Below are 13,018 nucleotides of genomic sequence, written 5' to 3' on the forward strand. Positions count from 1 at the left end.
GTTTCAATGTTTCAAAAAATATTTTCCATCTCCCCTAAATGAAAATTATAGACAATTTGGGGGGTGTCTTCCGTTCACCAGTTTTCTTTATGTTAAGTCTGAAGAGGTCCACTCATCTTGTTTGTTTGCTTTTTTTCCCCAGCTATCTAAATTTTTTTTCCTAAATGTTTCATTTGGTTCTCTTTCAAATCTGCCTGGTCATTTTTGATAGTCTCTTACTGGTCATTTTTGTGACCTCATTGGTCTTACCTTTAAACATTCATACGTGGTTATTTTATATTCTGCTACTGATGTTTGCAAGTCTGAAGTCCTCTGGGGGATGCAGGTCTCCCCATCCAACCTACTGATTCTCACTCCTCGTGGAGGTTTTGTCCTGGGCTTGGTGGCCTTTAACTCTAAACTCGAATGCCGTTGGTTTTCATCAGTGGCAGCCAGAGGCCCTTATTTCTGCGAGACCCTGCGACGGTCTTTGTCAGGAACCTGGGGATGCCACCAACCTTGGGCACTTTACCCCTTTTGTAGGACTTCAGACTTAAAGCCACAGTCTCCAGTCAGCTCTAACGACCTGCCCAGACCCAGACTTAGGAATCCAATGACAGTGCAGATGTGGGGTTTGTTCACAGAATGAGTTGTTATTAGTAGTTTCTCGGTGCTCAAGATTTTGCTCCAGCTTTATTTGCTTATTTGTTTGAACAGGAGGAACTTAGCAGTTTCCTTGGCCAGAAATGTCTTTAAAACATCTCTCATCCAAAAACTAGTTGTTTTGTATGAGGACTTTTCATAGTGTCTCATTTGTCAGACTAACAAAAACATGTGTTGTTATATTTTTTAAATATTAGTTTTATGTTTTTTAACGAATTTAGACAGGTGTCTCTACCCATAATATTAGAATGACAGAGCCCAATATTATGAAAGTTATCTGAGTTAGTGACTTAGATAAAACGTATCTGATAAATGACAATTTCTGTCATCACTAGCATCAGTATTAATATCACACGTTGTTTATGTATATCAGACATCAAACTAAAGCTCAGAACTTCTCTGATGATATCCAGTGTTTCCAACAGTTCATGTTGTTTTGACCAATCAAGTGCAATACAGGTGTTTTATAAGTGTCCTACTAGAATGTTATGTTATATCTTATTACATGTAAAAGCCAGGAAATACTGATAGAATTTCAAAAATACAAGGTTCTCAAAAATTATTACTTATGCTATTTTAATAAAACAGTTTATGTGATATAAAGAGAGGTTTATATTGAAGTAAGAATTGGAAAGAGATTAGAAAAATTTAATCTAGCCAAGTTTAGGCTGATTAATTTGTTCACTCAATGGATATTTCTGGAGCCAGAATTTGTGGGGGAAAATAACCAACAGTGCATTTCATGGTACGTAGAATCACTTAACAAACATTGCTTGAGCCAAGAATATTTATGGTATGATTCAGGATACAGGCACCTCAAGGATTTAGTTTTTTTTTTTTTCCTGTAATGGTAAGAATTGTAAATATATACAAATCGATGCATATGCCAGGAAGTATGCAAAATATTGTGTATGCAAGATCCAAATTAATGCTCTGAATTAAACCAACAAAATGGGTTCAGTGATTACCTATGATTTTTCTGATGAGAAAATTTGAACCTAGAAATTATGTAAATTTCCCAAGGTCACTCTCCTCTTAACAGACATGGATTAGCCCTCATCCCCTCAGGCGTCAGAATTTATGCTTCTAGTGACTACACAACGCCCCTCTGTATCACTGAATTAGATTCAATAATTAAAGGGCACGACACAAGGTCCTGATACTCCGTATGGAAAGACGTACGCTGCCTTGGAGAGAAGACAAAGGTGTCGGAGTGGAAGCGTATTTGAGGTGGATATGGGAGCAAGCCAGTCTGAGCTGGGGCATTGGCACAGAGGAACTGACCACGCTTAGATGCCAAGGCTAGAGAGCAGGATGACCTGTTCAGAAAGGAAAAGGGTCCGGGGCGGTTGACGCTTTACTGAGAACCCCAGCAGGTGAACAGACAGATCGAGACCAGCGTGTGGAAGGCTCTGAAGCCAAGATAAGAAACTTGAATAACTTTCCCAGTAGGCACATTTACAAGCCAGTGAACCTTTTGTAGGGGACAGAAATGAGACGTGACTTGGATTTTAGTGGATGACTTTAGCAGCATCCTCAAGACAGAGAGCTGAGAACTTCTATGCAGGTAGAGCACTTAAAATGTTATAATGTTATTGACAGGGCATAAGCATCAAAGGAAGGGGTCAGAGATGTGGAAATGGAATCTTTCCAGCCGTAAAAGTGTAATACATTTTTAAGCTCCTAACCCATTTCCAAATTTCTGAAACTATAGTGTTCTCCTTTAGATCTAATTAAAATGTAGCTTTATTTAATTTGACAATATTCCATATTTCCTTCTGTGGCAATTTAATGTTCAAGTAGTAGAAATATCTGGAGTGCATATATTAAATTTTGGTTCATCTTTTCATGGTTGAGTTGTAAACGTTCTTTATATACTTTGAATCTATGCCTCACATCAGATGTATGATTTGCGAGTATCTTTTCTTATTCTGCGAGTTGTCTTTTCATTATTTTAGACAATGTTTTACTTCCTATCATGAATTTTATAGCATGGATTTTATAAATTTCAGTTCTTATTTATATTACTCAGATGTTAAACCCCAAATCTAATCTAATTTGGGGGGAGTGTATAGCCCAGTGGTAGAGCACAGGTTGAGCATGTATGAAGTCCTGGGCTCAGTCCCCATACTCTCCACTAAAAACATTTTACACACATAAATTATAAATTCAAATTGGAAACCAAAGAAATTACACTTCAATTGGTACTCCATGTTTGGCAGTCTTTTCTGAGGTCTTTGTGAAATAACATTGTGAGTGTTGTACTGTCAACAGCTGATGAAAATACTTTTAGACTTGTATGCGTTAGTAAAGCTAAGAGAGTGATGAAAGGAAACATCTGTTAATCACTTCCATAATTGATCATCTCAATATTAAATTACAAGATGCATAACTTGGTCTCCACGTATCCTGCAGTACAAAATAAACAACGAAATGCAGAAAAATTTCAAAACAGTAAAATCGTGCCCCGATGTGGTCAAGCACCAAATGCAACACAGAGTGTCACTGCAACGGTCATGTTTTCTTTTTTTGATTATTCACACTGTCTTTCTACTCTGTCTCAGGAGGAGTATGAAACATTCCTGAGTCATAAAGCATGTAAAGAAAAATCAGCATCTCCCAGAAGATCAGCTTATCACATTACCATATTTCTTATTCATGAAGTTTGATCTAATTGCCTCAGCATAAAAGTGTATTACTTTTACGGATCATAATGATGCATGAATGTAATTACATTACTGATTTTCACATATTAGCAAAATAATGTCTGTTTTTAGCAGTGAAATAGTGTTTGATTTCTTTGAATTGCAACCTACAAATTACATGCATATTAAAATTATTACATTCATTTCAATAGCTTATGATACTATGACAAGTGTAAATTATAAATATTTTTATATATACTGTTTTCCTCTTAAATACATGGTTCAATGCATTTAGGTGACTTTATAGTTCACATAGTTTACCATCAACATAATTCCTGTTTCCAAATAATTTCCTAGATTACTGTCTGTATTAAGCCTTTAAAATTTACTGTCCTTCTGTCCAAATTCCAGGCATACGTTATCCAAAAGTCAAATAGCATATTGTCAGTCAACCAAACTGAAAGACATCAACCTTTCCAAAATAGCCTTTCAGATTATTACTTCCATCAGTTGCATTATGATGCCATTTCTCTGAAAAAACAAAAATGTTATAAACGATTATTCCCCTTAACATTTTTATTTGAATCATTTTTTGCTTACTTTTTTCTCCATTATTTTATATTATACTTAAAATATAAAGACTTATGATTGATAAAAATTCACTGTTAAATCTTTTATTTGTAAATATTAGAAAAGAAAGTTATTTTTGCTATCTCAACTTTTTTATAATTTTCTTTTAATTGTATCTGTGTTATTAACCATATAATAATCAATAATGCAAATTGATATAAAGTAACATGCATTTACAAAATCAAACAAGTTAGACGGGAGTATCATTTTAAGAATTACTTTTATTTATTGGCATTTATTTTGAAATATTTTCAAAATAGACGTGATCCTTATTTTGTCTACCTGTAGATTCAATACCCTTTAACATAGCATTTATATAATCATATCGTACTTCTTAAATTTTAAAAAATGTATCCTTTACTTAGTATTTATATATATATTTTTAGGATAAATATATAGTTACCATTCCTTCTGATTCTTTGAATGTCTTGGTATTACTTTGGCTTAACTACAAACATAACAACATTAGTGGTAACACAATTATAGAATTATAATATTTTTTCTTAAAGCTTTATAGCTATTTCCATAATATTTGGTGGCTAGTCAGTCTTTAATAGAAGAAGACAAGGCTATTCTTTGTTTTCTCTATAGAAGTAATTTTATTTATTTTTTTTTCTGGTCCAATTTTAAATTTAACATTTTGAAATAGATATAGATATATATCTATTTTGCATTATAATTAAGCTTTAAACATGGTATATTCTTTTACTTATCTTGATATGCCTATTTCCCTTCCCTGGGAACAAATCTGGATATCCAACAGTTTGGCACATTTTCTTGGTTGTTCTCTGATTGCTTAGAGTCAGGTCATACCCATGCTTTAGCTACTGCACTGGATGACTGAATTTCTAATGCTATTTCCGTCTTTTGAGCTGCAGTTTCATTAAATTTATGTATTATTTATTGTAGAAGCAAATAAAAGCTTATATTTGTAGGTAAATGGCATAAGTTTTAGTGGAATGTGGAGGTCACAATACAAATGTTTAGTTGATATAGATCTTTACTCTAAATAATGATGTAATTTTTTGATGTTAAGTTGCCTTCCTGCTTTCCTTCCCTCTTCTTTTCTTTCTTTTTGATTGGGTTTTTTGGCTCTAAAATTTATTTTTTTGGCAAAATCTTATTTGAATTGATACAGAGATGAAGGATACACACACACACACATAAATGTCTATATAAGCTCTGCTAAATAATCATAATATCTGTTTCTCGAATCAATTCAAAATATTTTAAGAATGCTGCTTTCCTTGAATTAAACTTAATTCTTCTCACTTATTTATTAAGCAGCATTCCTTTATCATGCACTGACTACAGCCTTGTTCTTCCACTAAGTAATTGTGTTTTATAAATTTGCAAGCAACCAGAGTGATTTCAGAATTTGTTAAAGATTTACAAAAAATTGACATGATCTTAACCACATGCTGCTATTGCCAATATGCCCGTTAGAGTGATGATTTTACTAAAAGCAATGTCTAACTTCTTCACATTCCTACAATAATGGCCTTATTATTATACTACAAAAGATGACATCTTCAAATAAAAATGTCTAACTCTATAACAATATTCCATGAATTCACTTATTACACAATATTAACAAACTACTTAAAGAATGAATCAAAACCATATAAGATATTATTTCACATGTATTGGAAAAAATAATACAATGAAGTAAATTAAATCTAATAGTGTTAAAATATTCAAAGCCTTTCTAATGATAAAAACTTTAAATATAAAATATTCTACTTCAAAAATGCTTTCAGAGATGTTATAAATGGTGAGAGGATTATATATCATATATAGTTTTCTGTTTATGAATTTGATTATAGCAATGGAACAGTGTAATATTAAATTTAAAAAAATGCATATCAATTGAAGATATAAATTAACCTCAAATTTGGGTTGTAAATAATTTTATATTTAGCTTTCAGTTTTCTTTATGCGTTTTTATATAATTTCAGGAAAATAATTATCATATACAAATGTACAGATCTGAGTTTTTATCTAATATGTCTCAATCTCAAGAGTTCTAAAACCCCTCCATTTCCTTCTTTCCTTCCTTCCTTCCTCTTTCCTTCTTTCCTTCCTTGGTATAAAAGTTAATTGTTGGCAATATTTTATCAGAACTTATAATGTGAATGAAGGATGAAAGATATATACATATATACACACACACATATAGTGATGATCCAACTTGGAATAAATATTTCCATATTTCTATGAAAAAAATATGAATGAATTTAACTATAGTATGTAATTCCTTAACATTTTTCATAATATACAGTATATGTACTTACAACTTCATACAGTGAACTTAATTGTTAAATATCAACCTTCATGCATGGAAGAGTTTTTATGTTATTATAAAGTATACTTTAATAATTGTGATAAAGGAGAATTACATGGTGTTAAGGAATTATGTTAATGTAATGGGCTTTATGAATTCACAAATTAGCTGAGCAATGAGAGTGATTGGAATTAGATAGGCAAATCCCTTGAGGGGAGTAGGGGATTGATCTGTAAATGATTATTTCTAAGAGTGAGAATAGCATGTGTATGACCCTGTAGCATGAGGGAACATAGTTAAGTACGAGGATTGTCAGAAGTATATCTATGGTAATGATCCTGAAGGTGAACAAGGAGTGATTTGAGGCTACTAACAAGGGTAAGGCCAAATATGTAACAGTCAACATATTATAGCAGGCTGTCCGGCGAGCCGGCCCTCCGCCCGCGCCGCGGGGTGAGCAAGCGCCCCGCAGGGGTCTCGGGCTCCCAGCCCACTGCCCGGCCTCCCTGCCACATGCTATGCGTCATCCGGGGACGCCCCTCGCCGAGAGAGACCCTCAATCACAAGTCACCCGCCCTCCCCACCCTCCTCGCCGTGCCTTGCAACCCCGCCCCCGAACCGCCCTCCCGATCCCCGTGTAGTACCCCCGTCCCTCGCCGGGAAGAACGGCAGTAACTCCAGCAGCCGTGGCGGCTCTTTGAGCCCAAGGGGCGAGCGAGGCAGCCATTGGCGGAGGCCGCTGCCTCCCGCTGTCAATCCCGCGGCCCGGCCCCGCCCCACCGGCCGAGCGTGGCAGGACGCAGGGCCGCGGGGACTGTCGGGACGGCTCCAAGATGGCCGCGCGCTTGGGGTCCGCACCGGCTGGTGGCCCCGAGCTTCGTTCACTGCCACCGCTGCTGACCGGAGCCGCTGGTCGGGCCGGCGACTCCGGGGGCTGTACACGCGGGGCGGGAGGCCGCCATGGCGACCCTGGAAAACCAGGCGAAAGCCTTCGAGTCCCACAAGTCTTTCCAGCAGCCGCTGCCGCCGCCTCGGCCCCCTCAGCCGGAACAGCCGCCTCAGCCGGCACCGCAGCCGCCGCCGCTTCAGCCGGTACCGGCGCCGATGCCGCCTCACCCCTTCAGCCGGCACCGCAGCCTCTACCGCCACCGCCGCCCGCCCAGCCCCCTCAGCCGGCACCGCAGCCGCCGCCGCCTCGGCCCCCTCAGCCGGTACCTCCACTGCTGCCTCCTCAGCCCCTTCAGCCGGCACCGCCACCTCAACCGCCACCGCCGCCCGCCCAGCTGTGGGTCAGGAGCCGCTGCACAGACGGTGAGTCCCTGCGGGCCCCTCCCCAGCCCTGCGCGTGTCTCCGTCCCTCCCTCGGCCTCCCACGAAGGCCCCGAAGCGGTCCGGGCCCCACGCCTCTGCTTTCCCGGCTGCGAAACTTGGGAAGGAAAGGGGCTGTGTTGTGATCTGAGGCCGCGCGTCCTGTTCGGCTTCCTCTGAGCCACTCCCCACCCCTCTCCTCCTCTGGGCCAGGTGTAACATTTTGTCTTCCCTTTTCAACTGACGGTTTAAAACAGTGTTTCAGATAACTGTCAAAACACTGTACATGCAAAATATTAGGTTAACTTAAGGGAAGGAGTAGGAGAGAAGGGGGAAAGGAGCGAAGTTCACTGGTCACTTCTGTGGGGGAGGGTTAAGTATTCACAGTGGTGAACGCGTAACTGCTACATGGCCCCGTGCGCTTACCATCATAGTCGTTACTGTTACTAACCCCAGACAGTTCTGGTATTAAGGAGGCATGACCACAGATCATGTGCTCATTGAGCTTAATTTTACACAAACAGTAAGTTTTCCACGGAATCAAGACAGGCAGTAAACGCCAGCTGCAGAGGACAGCTTGTGCAGGGCTGGGAAAGAGCATGGCATGATCAGAACTTTAGTTTGACTGGCTTGAAATGTAGAGGGAAAGGGAAACTTCACACTGATGAATCAGAGAGGAGATAGCTGTTTTTTATTAAACTAAAATGGTTGAATGAGCCTTGTTGATTAATGATTTGCCTTAGCAATTTGAATTTGGATTCTGCAAGTATTTTATAAGTTCTGTAAGAAGCTTGTTTTAAAATTTCAGAACTCTTAAGGTATTAGAAGTTCAGTTTTATTTTATAAGAATTTTTAAAAAGTGTTTATTTAACTCAATTAGAACAGAGTTCCTTTAACATAGGAGACTTTATTATCTCATGTATTAATACCCTCTAGAGGTACACAATGAAAAATGTGATTTATAAACAGATACATACAGACACAAGGAAAACAGAGCATGTAGCTTCAGTAACAGTTTAAGAGAAAAGTCAGAAACAGAAATCTTCCCTGGTCAAAATATCAAAAAAAAAGCAACTGGGGCTTATATCCCTTAATTGATTTGAGCTCTAAATGGACAAATACACATTTTTTTTTTAAAAAATTGGTAAGAACAAGATTCTTTTTCATGTTGAGTAATAATTTTGGAGTTTAAATAAATACCAACAATAGAGCTATGAGGGAGAAAAAATACAAAATACTGATTTTTTTATTTGATTTCACCGTAAGGTGCATTCTTAAATACATAGGAGACAACTGTCATGATTTGCACAACTCGCTTGCAAATAGTTCAACAGTATTAACAATGATTGAATTTAGGTGGTGGGCATATGGGAATTTATCATCCTATTAAACAGTTTTCTGTACTTCTGAGACTTATAATAAAACATTGGAAGGAACCTGTTAGACATAATGCTCTATGTGAAGTAATTTGTTCCCTTTGTGAAATTCTAGGAAGGTTAAAATGCATGTTCATAACTTCAAGAAAGTCACAAGCATTTATGATGTAATCAGAACTACCTGAGGATCTGTGAAACTTGGTGAGTTGGTGAATTTTTTAAAATGTCTTAAAACATTTTGTTTTTACAAAGATTACAGGAGTAAGAGAAGGTAAATCTTAATCAACTCTTAATATTTTTTTCCTGGTTGATGTGATATAATTAAATGTGGGGAAAAAAGGTAAATTCTAAAAGGAGACACTACCTTGATGGTTTTCTATGGAGGAAACTCAAGCAGGAGGAAGTTTAATTTAAAAACATAAATTACTGCTCTTTATAATACATTCTAAGTTGTCATTCTTTTGAATGCCTTCCTTTCCAGACAGATGTGTTATTCTGGGAGATCATCAGGACTTCTGGGTATTTGGAGGTATTGACCTAACCAGTGGAACTGCTGATTTATAAGAAGTTGTCCAGAATTTTGGAAAACTGATTAGTAGAGGTAAATAATGTTTCCATGGCAAGTGATGACAGAAAGTGACTTCAGTGAATTTTCCTTTGTTTATAGGCAGATGTACCTAACCATGTATGTTAACAATGATTACAAGCTGAAGACTGAGAAGAACTGCCATTTTTGCCAGCTGGGATGCAGAAAAATTTGGACTTCTGGGTTCCACAAATGGGCTGAGGTAACTAAGACAGTAAACATATCTTCTTGGTCAACATGTATCTCAGGGTAATCACAGATGTGTTCCATTACCTGATACTGTTTTAATTTGGATAAAAACAAGAAAATTTAAGAAATAGAGTTTGTTTTTGCTTTTACATCAGTTTGGCAAAACAGAACAACCTCTTAATTACTAAGCACAAACCAAATTTTTCATTATTTTTAAAATATTTTAGTTTCTATTTATATTGGTTTTGTGATAAGTAAGTAAAATCTGTAAGCTCAGAAAATAGTCAAACCTAGGAAGCTGCTTCTGACAAGTGAATTAGCCTATTGAAAATCTGATTTAGATCCTTGGCATTAATTTTCAAGTTTTTACAGTTTCCTTGGATTTCTTCTATCCAGGAAAACAACATGCTCTTTTTAGATGACTATACTCTGATTATAGTCTCTCCTTTATGGATTCAACACTAAATTGTAACCATAGGTATATTTTACCTTTTACAAAAGTGCCTGGTTGGGAAGTGTAATACAATGATTTTGTAAATTGAATTACTCTAAAATTTCAAGGATTTATTTTTAATTCAATTATGATTAATTTTCATTTGTCACTGGCTCTTAATGCTTTATTTTAAAGTGTCTCTCATAGACCCCCTTCTTTCATCTTCTTCCCTTAGTCTCTCTTTCCAGTAACTCTAAGTTCTTACATGTTCAAGGTAGGCTTGTGTATTTTTTTAAAGGCAGGCGCACCAAAAAGCACTTTCCTGTGACTATCCTCTGTTTTGTTCATCATTTATGAGTCCAAATTTTATAGAATTGATTTAAAGAATGTCATATCTTTCTTATTATTGTGAATGGTTTTTAAAATGCTTTCCTTCTGACTCATTTCTGCATACTTTAAAATAATAATATGAATCAAATAAGTATGGGAATAAAATCACAGTTACTTGTATCACATTTGATTCCATTTATATGGCAAAGTCTTATTATTATGTTGTTATGAACATGCATTTCATAATACACTTATTTAGATGAATCAGAGCTTATAAATTAAGGTCATTTACTTTTAGAAATATGTAATTTCTTGTGAACACATGTATATAGAAATACATGTGTCTTTTTATAATTTAAGCAGCTTAAAATACAGATAAAATAAATCCAAGATACAAGATAATATGCCTTGCATTAATTTAAATTCATGTGAGTTAAAAGACAATTTGAATATTGTTTCCCATTTTCTACTAGCTTCTTGATCATATTCAGCAGCACATTTACCTTTACATATAATTAAGGAATCTTTTTTATTTCTACTGTAGCTCTGTCATAATGGAAACTCTGCCGCAGAATCAGCTGTCATCTATCCCATGTGGTCAAGTGCAGAGGTGAAAATTCTCATTTGTGGGATGACCACTCACAGCTTTAAATGTTTTTACTGTAACTGCTTTTATAAGGTAGCAAGCTAGAGAGAGAGAGAGAAACAGAGAGAAGAAAAGAGTTCTCTCTGCATATTCCCATGTTGTGTGATGGCATTAGTTTTCTTCTGCTGTATTTTTCTAGAATGTGTGTGCGTGTGTGCATGTATGTGTGAGAAATGTCTTGTCTTTGTCCTAATAGCCACTCTTCTCTCCCTAGAGTTTTTTTCTCTATCCTCCCCTCCTATATTTTTCTTTTTCATCAATATCTTCTCTTTCAAAAAATTCTTGATAAATCAAATTTCCAACTTCCTCACTTTTAATATGGTAAAGTTACTTGGATCCCCAACATCAAGGGATCTCATACTTTAATGTCTGTAAGGATTTCCAGAGACACCTTTTAAAAATACAGTTTTCCAGGCCTTACTTTGAGCAGTCCTCTTCCAGTAGATCCAGGGTGAGGCTGAGCATCTCCGAGCCTTCCCCCTTCATATTATGGTGCAGGGGATCAGGGGCAGTTTTCCTCTGGGTCTCCCTGCTGTTGCTATGAACAGCGGCTACAGCATCACTAATATTTTTCTTTCTTGTTTTAATTGCATTAGTATTATCAACCAGTTAATAGCATTTTCTTAAAATTATGGTCAAAAGCATAGGTGTTTGATTTATAATGGTATCTGCAAACCACTCTTTTACTGAATTAATTTGTTTTGCTTGTATTTCCAAAATTGTAAATGCTGTGAGTTAAGTGACTGCTTTGCTTCAACTACAGGAGAATGTGAAAACACTCCAGGAGAGAGAGGTTGCATATATCAATGCAGACTCATACACAGAAGGTAAATTTTATTTCAGATTGTCATTAAATAGTATACCAGTATTTAAGTCTATCAACTCCAACTCATAAACTAGGATTATCCTCTTTCTATGAGATGCCTCAATAATACCTCCATTTCTCCATTTTACCAGAGAGAACATTATTATGATTCAAATGAATCAATATGATTCATAACTAAGCTATTGATCCTAATTTCTTTAGTATATTTACCATTTGCCTATCTTGGATTACTACTTAAAACTTTAGTACTTTTGACATTCTTCCTGTGGAGCTATTTTTAAAAGTTGGGCTAAAATATTTCATACAGAAATAGTTCCTGTATGTATTGGAACAACTCTGAAATAAGCACCCACTACAAACTTCCTTTTGACCCTGACATGTGGCATGTGCATCTGTAGGCTTTCATCGTATTATGGTTATTTCTAGGTAAGTGTCACAGGACACATGTTAGTTACTGACATGCTCTAGTCTAAAGTCTTCATATTGAATTGAATAAATGAATAAAAACATGAACATTATGGCCTTACCACTTCCTTTGCCAAAGACCCCTAGGTACTGCTGCCGTAATGAGCAATGACCCTTACTTTTACTGCAGGAGCTGCAGCCTTAGCAGCAGAGTCCACCTCTGCAGTCTCCTATCCTGAGTGTGTGCTGCAGCCTCTCTGGCTCCTGAAGAGTTATTTCCACCTTGTGTTTTAGTTTTAGCCAGACTGTCTGCCTGTCTATTTATCTCCCTACCTATCTGTCTATTCTAAAATTTTATTTATTTCTTTTTACTGAAGTACATTTGATTTGTAATATTAGTTTCACGTGTACAGCAAAGTTACTCAGTTATATACATATACATATACATACATATACATATACATATACATTGTTTTTAGATTCTTTTCCATTATAGGTTATTATAAGATACTGAATATAATTCCCTGTACTATACAGTAGGTCCTTGTTGGTTATCTGTTTCATATATAATAGTGTATATCTGTTAATCCTGAACTCCTAACATATCTCTTCCCTTCCCCCTTTCCCCTTGGGTAACCATAGTTTCATTTCTATGTCATGAGTCTATTTCTGGTTTGTAAATAAGTTCATTTGTATCTTTTTTTGTTTGTTTACATTC

The 13,018-nt window shown here is 36.5% G+C and overlaps 1 protein-coding gene across 1 annotated transcript; it reads left to right on the forward strand.

Moving 5' to 3' along the window:
• Nucleotides 1-319: 319 nt before the first annotated feature.
• Nucleotides 320-11,891, forward strand: LOC140693654 (uncharacterized). Its single transcript, XM_072957371.1, has 6 exons — nucleotides 320-611; nucleotides 6,843-7,512; nucleotides 9,001-9,086; nucleotides 9,553-9,673; nucleotides 10,968-11,033; nucleotides 11,833-11,891. The coding sequence occupies exons 1-3, from the start codon at nucleotides 320-322 to the stop codon at nucleotides 9,068-9,070; spliced, it is 1,032 nt and encodes a 343-aa protein (XP_072813472.1). The 3' UTR covers nucleotides 9,071-9,086; nucleotides 9,553-9,673; nucleotides 10,968-11,033; nucleotides 11,833-11,891.
• The last annotated feature ends 1,127 nt before the right edge of the window (nucleotides 11,892-13,018 follow it).

The sequence above is a fragment of the Vicugna pacos genome, unplaced genomic scaffold, assembly GCF_048564905.1.
Source record: "Vicugna pacos unplaced genomic scaffold, VicPac4 scaffold_20, whole genome shotgun sequence".
NCBI classification, from domain to species: Eukaryota; Metazoa; Chordata; class Mammalia; order Artiodactyla; family Camelidae; genus Vicugna; species Vicugna pacos.

Coding starts and splice junctions, on each gene's coding strand:
- LOC140693654 (XM_072957371.1), top strand. CDS start 320: ATGCAGGTCTCCCCATCCAACCTACTGATTCTCACTCCTCGTGGAGGT. Junction 612..6,842: donor AATGACAGTGCAGATGTGGG/GTTTGTTCACAG, acceptor ATCCCCGTGTAG/TACCCCCGTCCCTCGCCGGG. Junction 7,513..9,000: donor CAGGAGCCGCTGCACAGACG/GTGAGTCCCTGC, acceptor GTGAAATTCTAG/GAAGGTTAAAATGCATGTTC.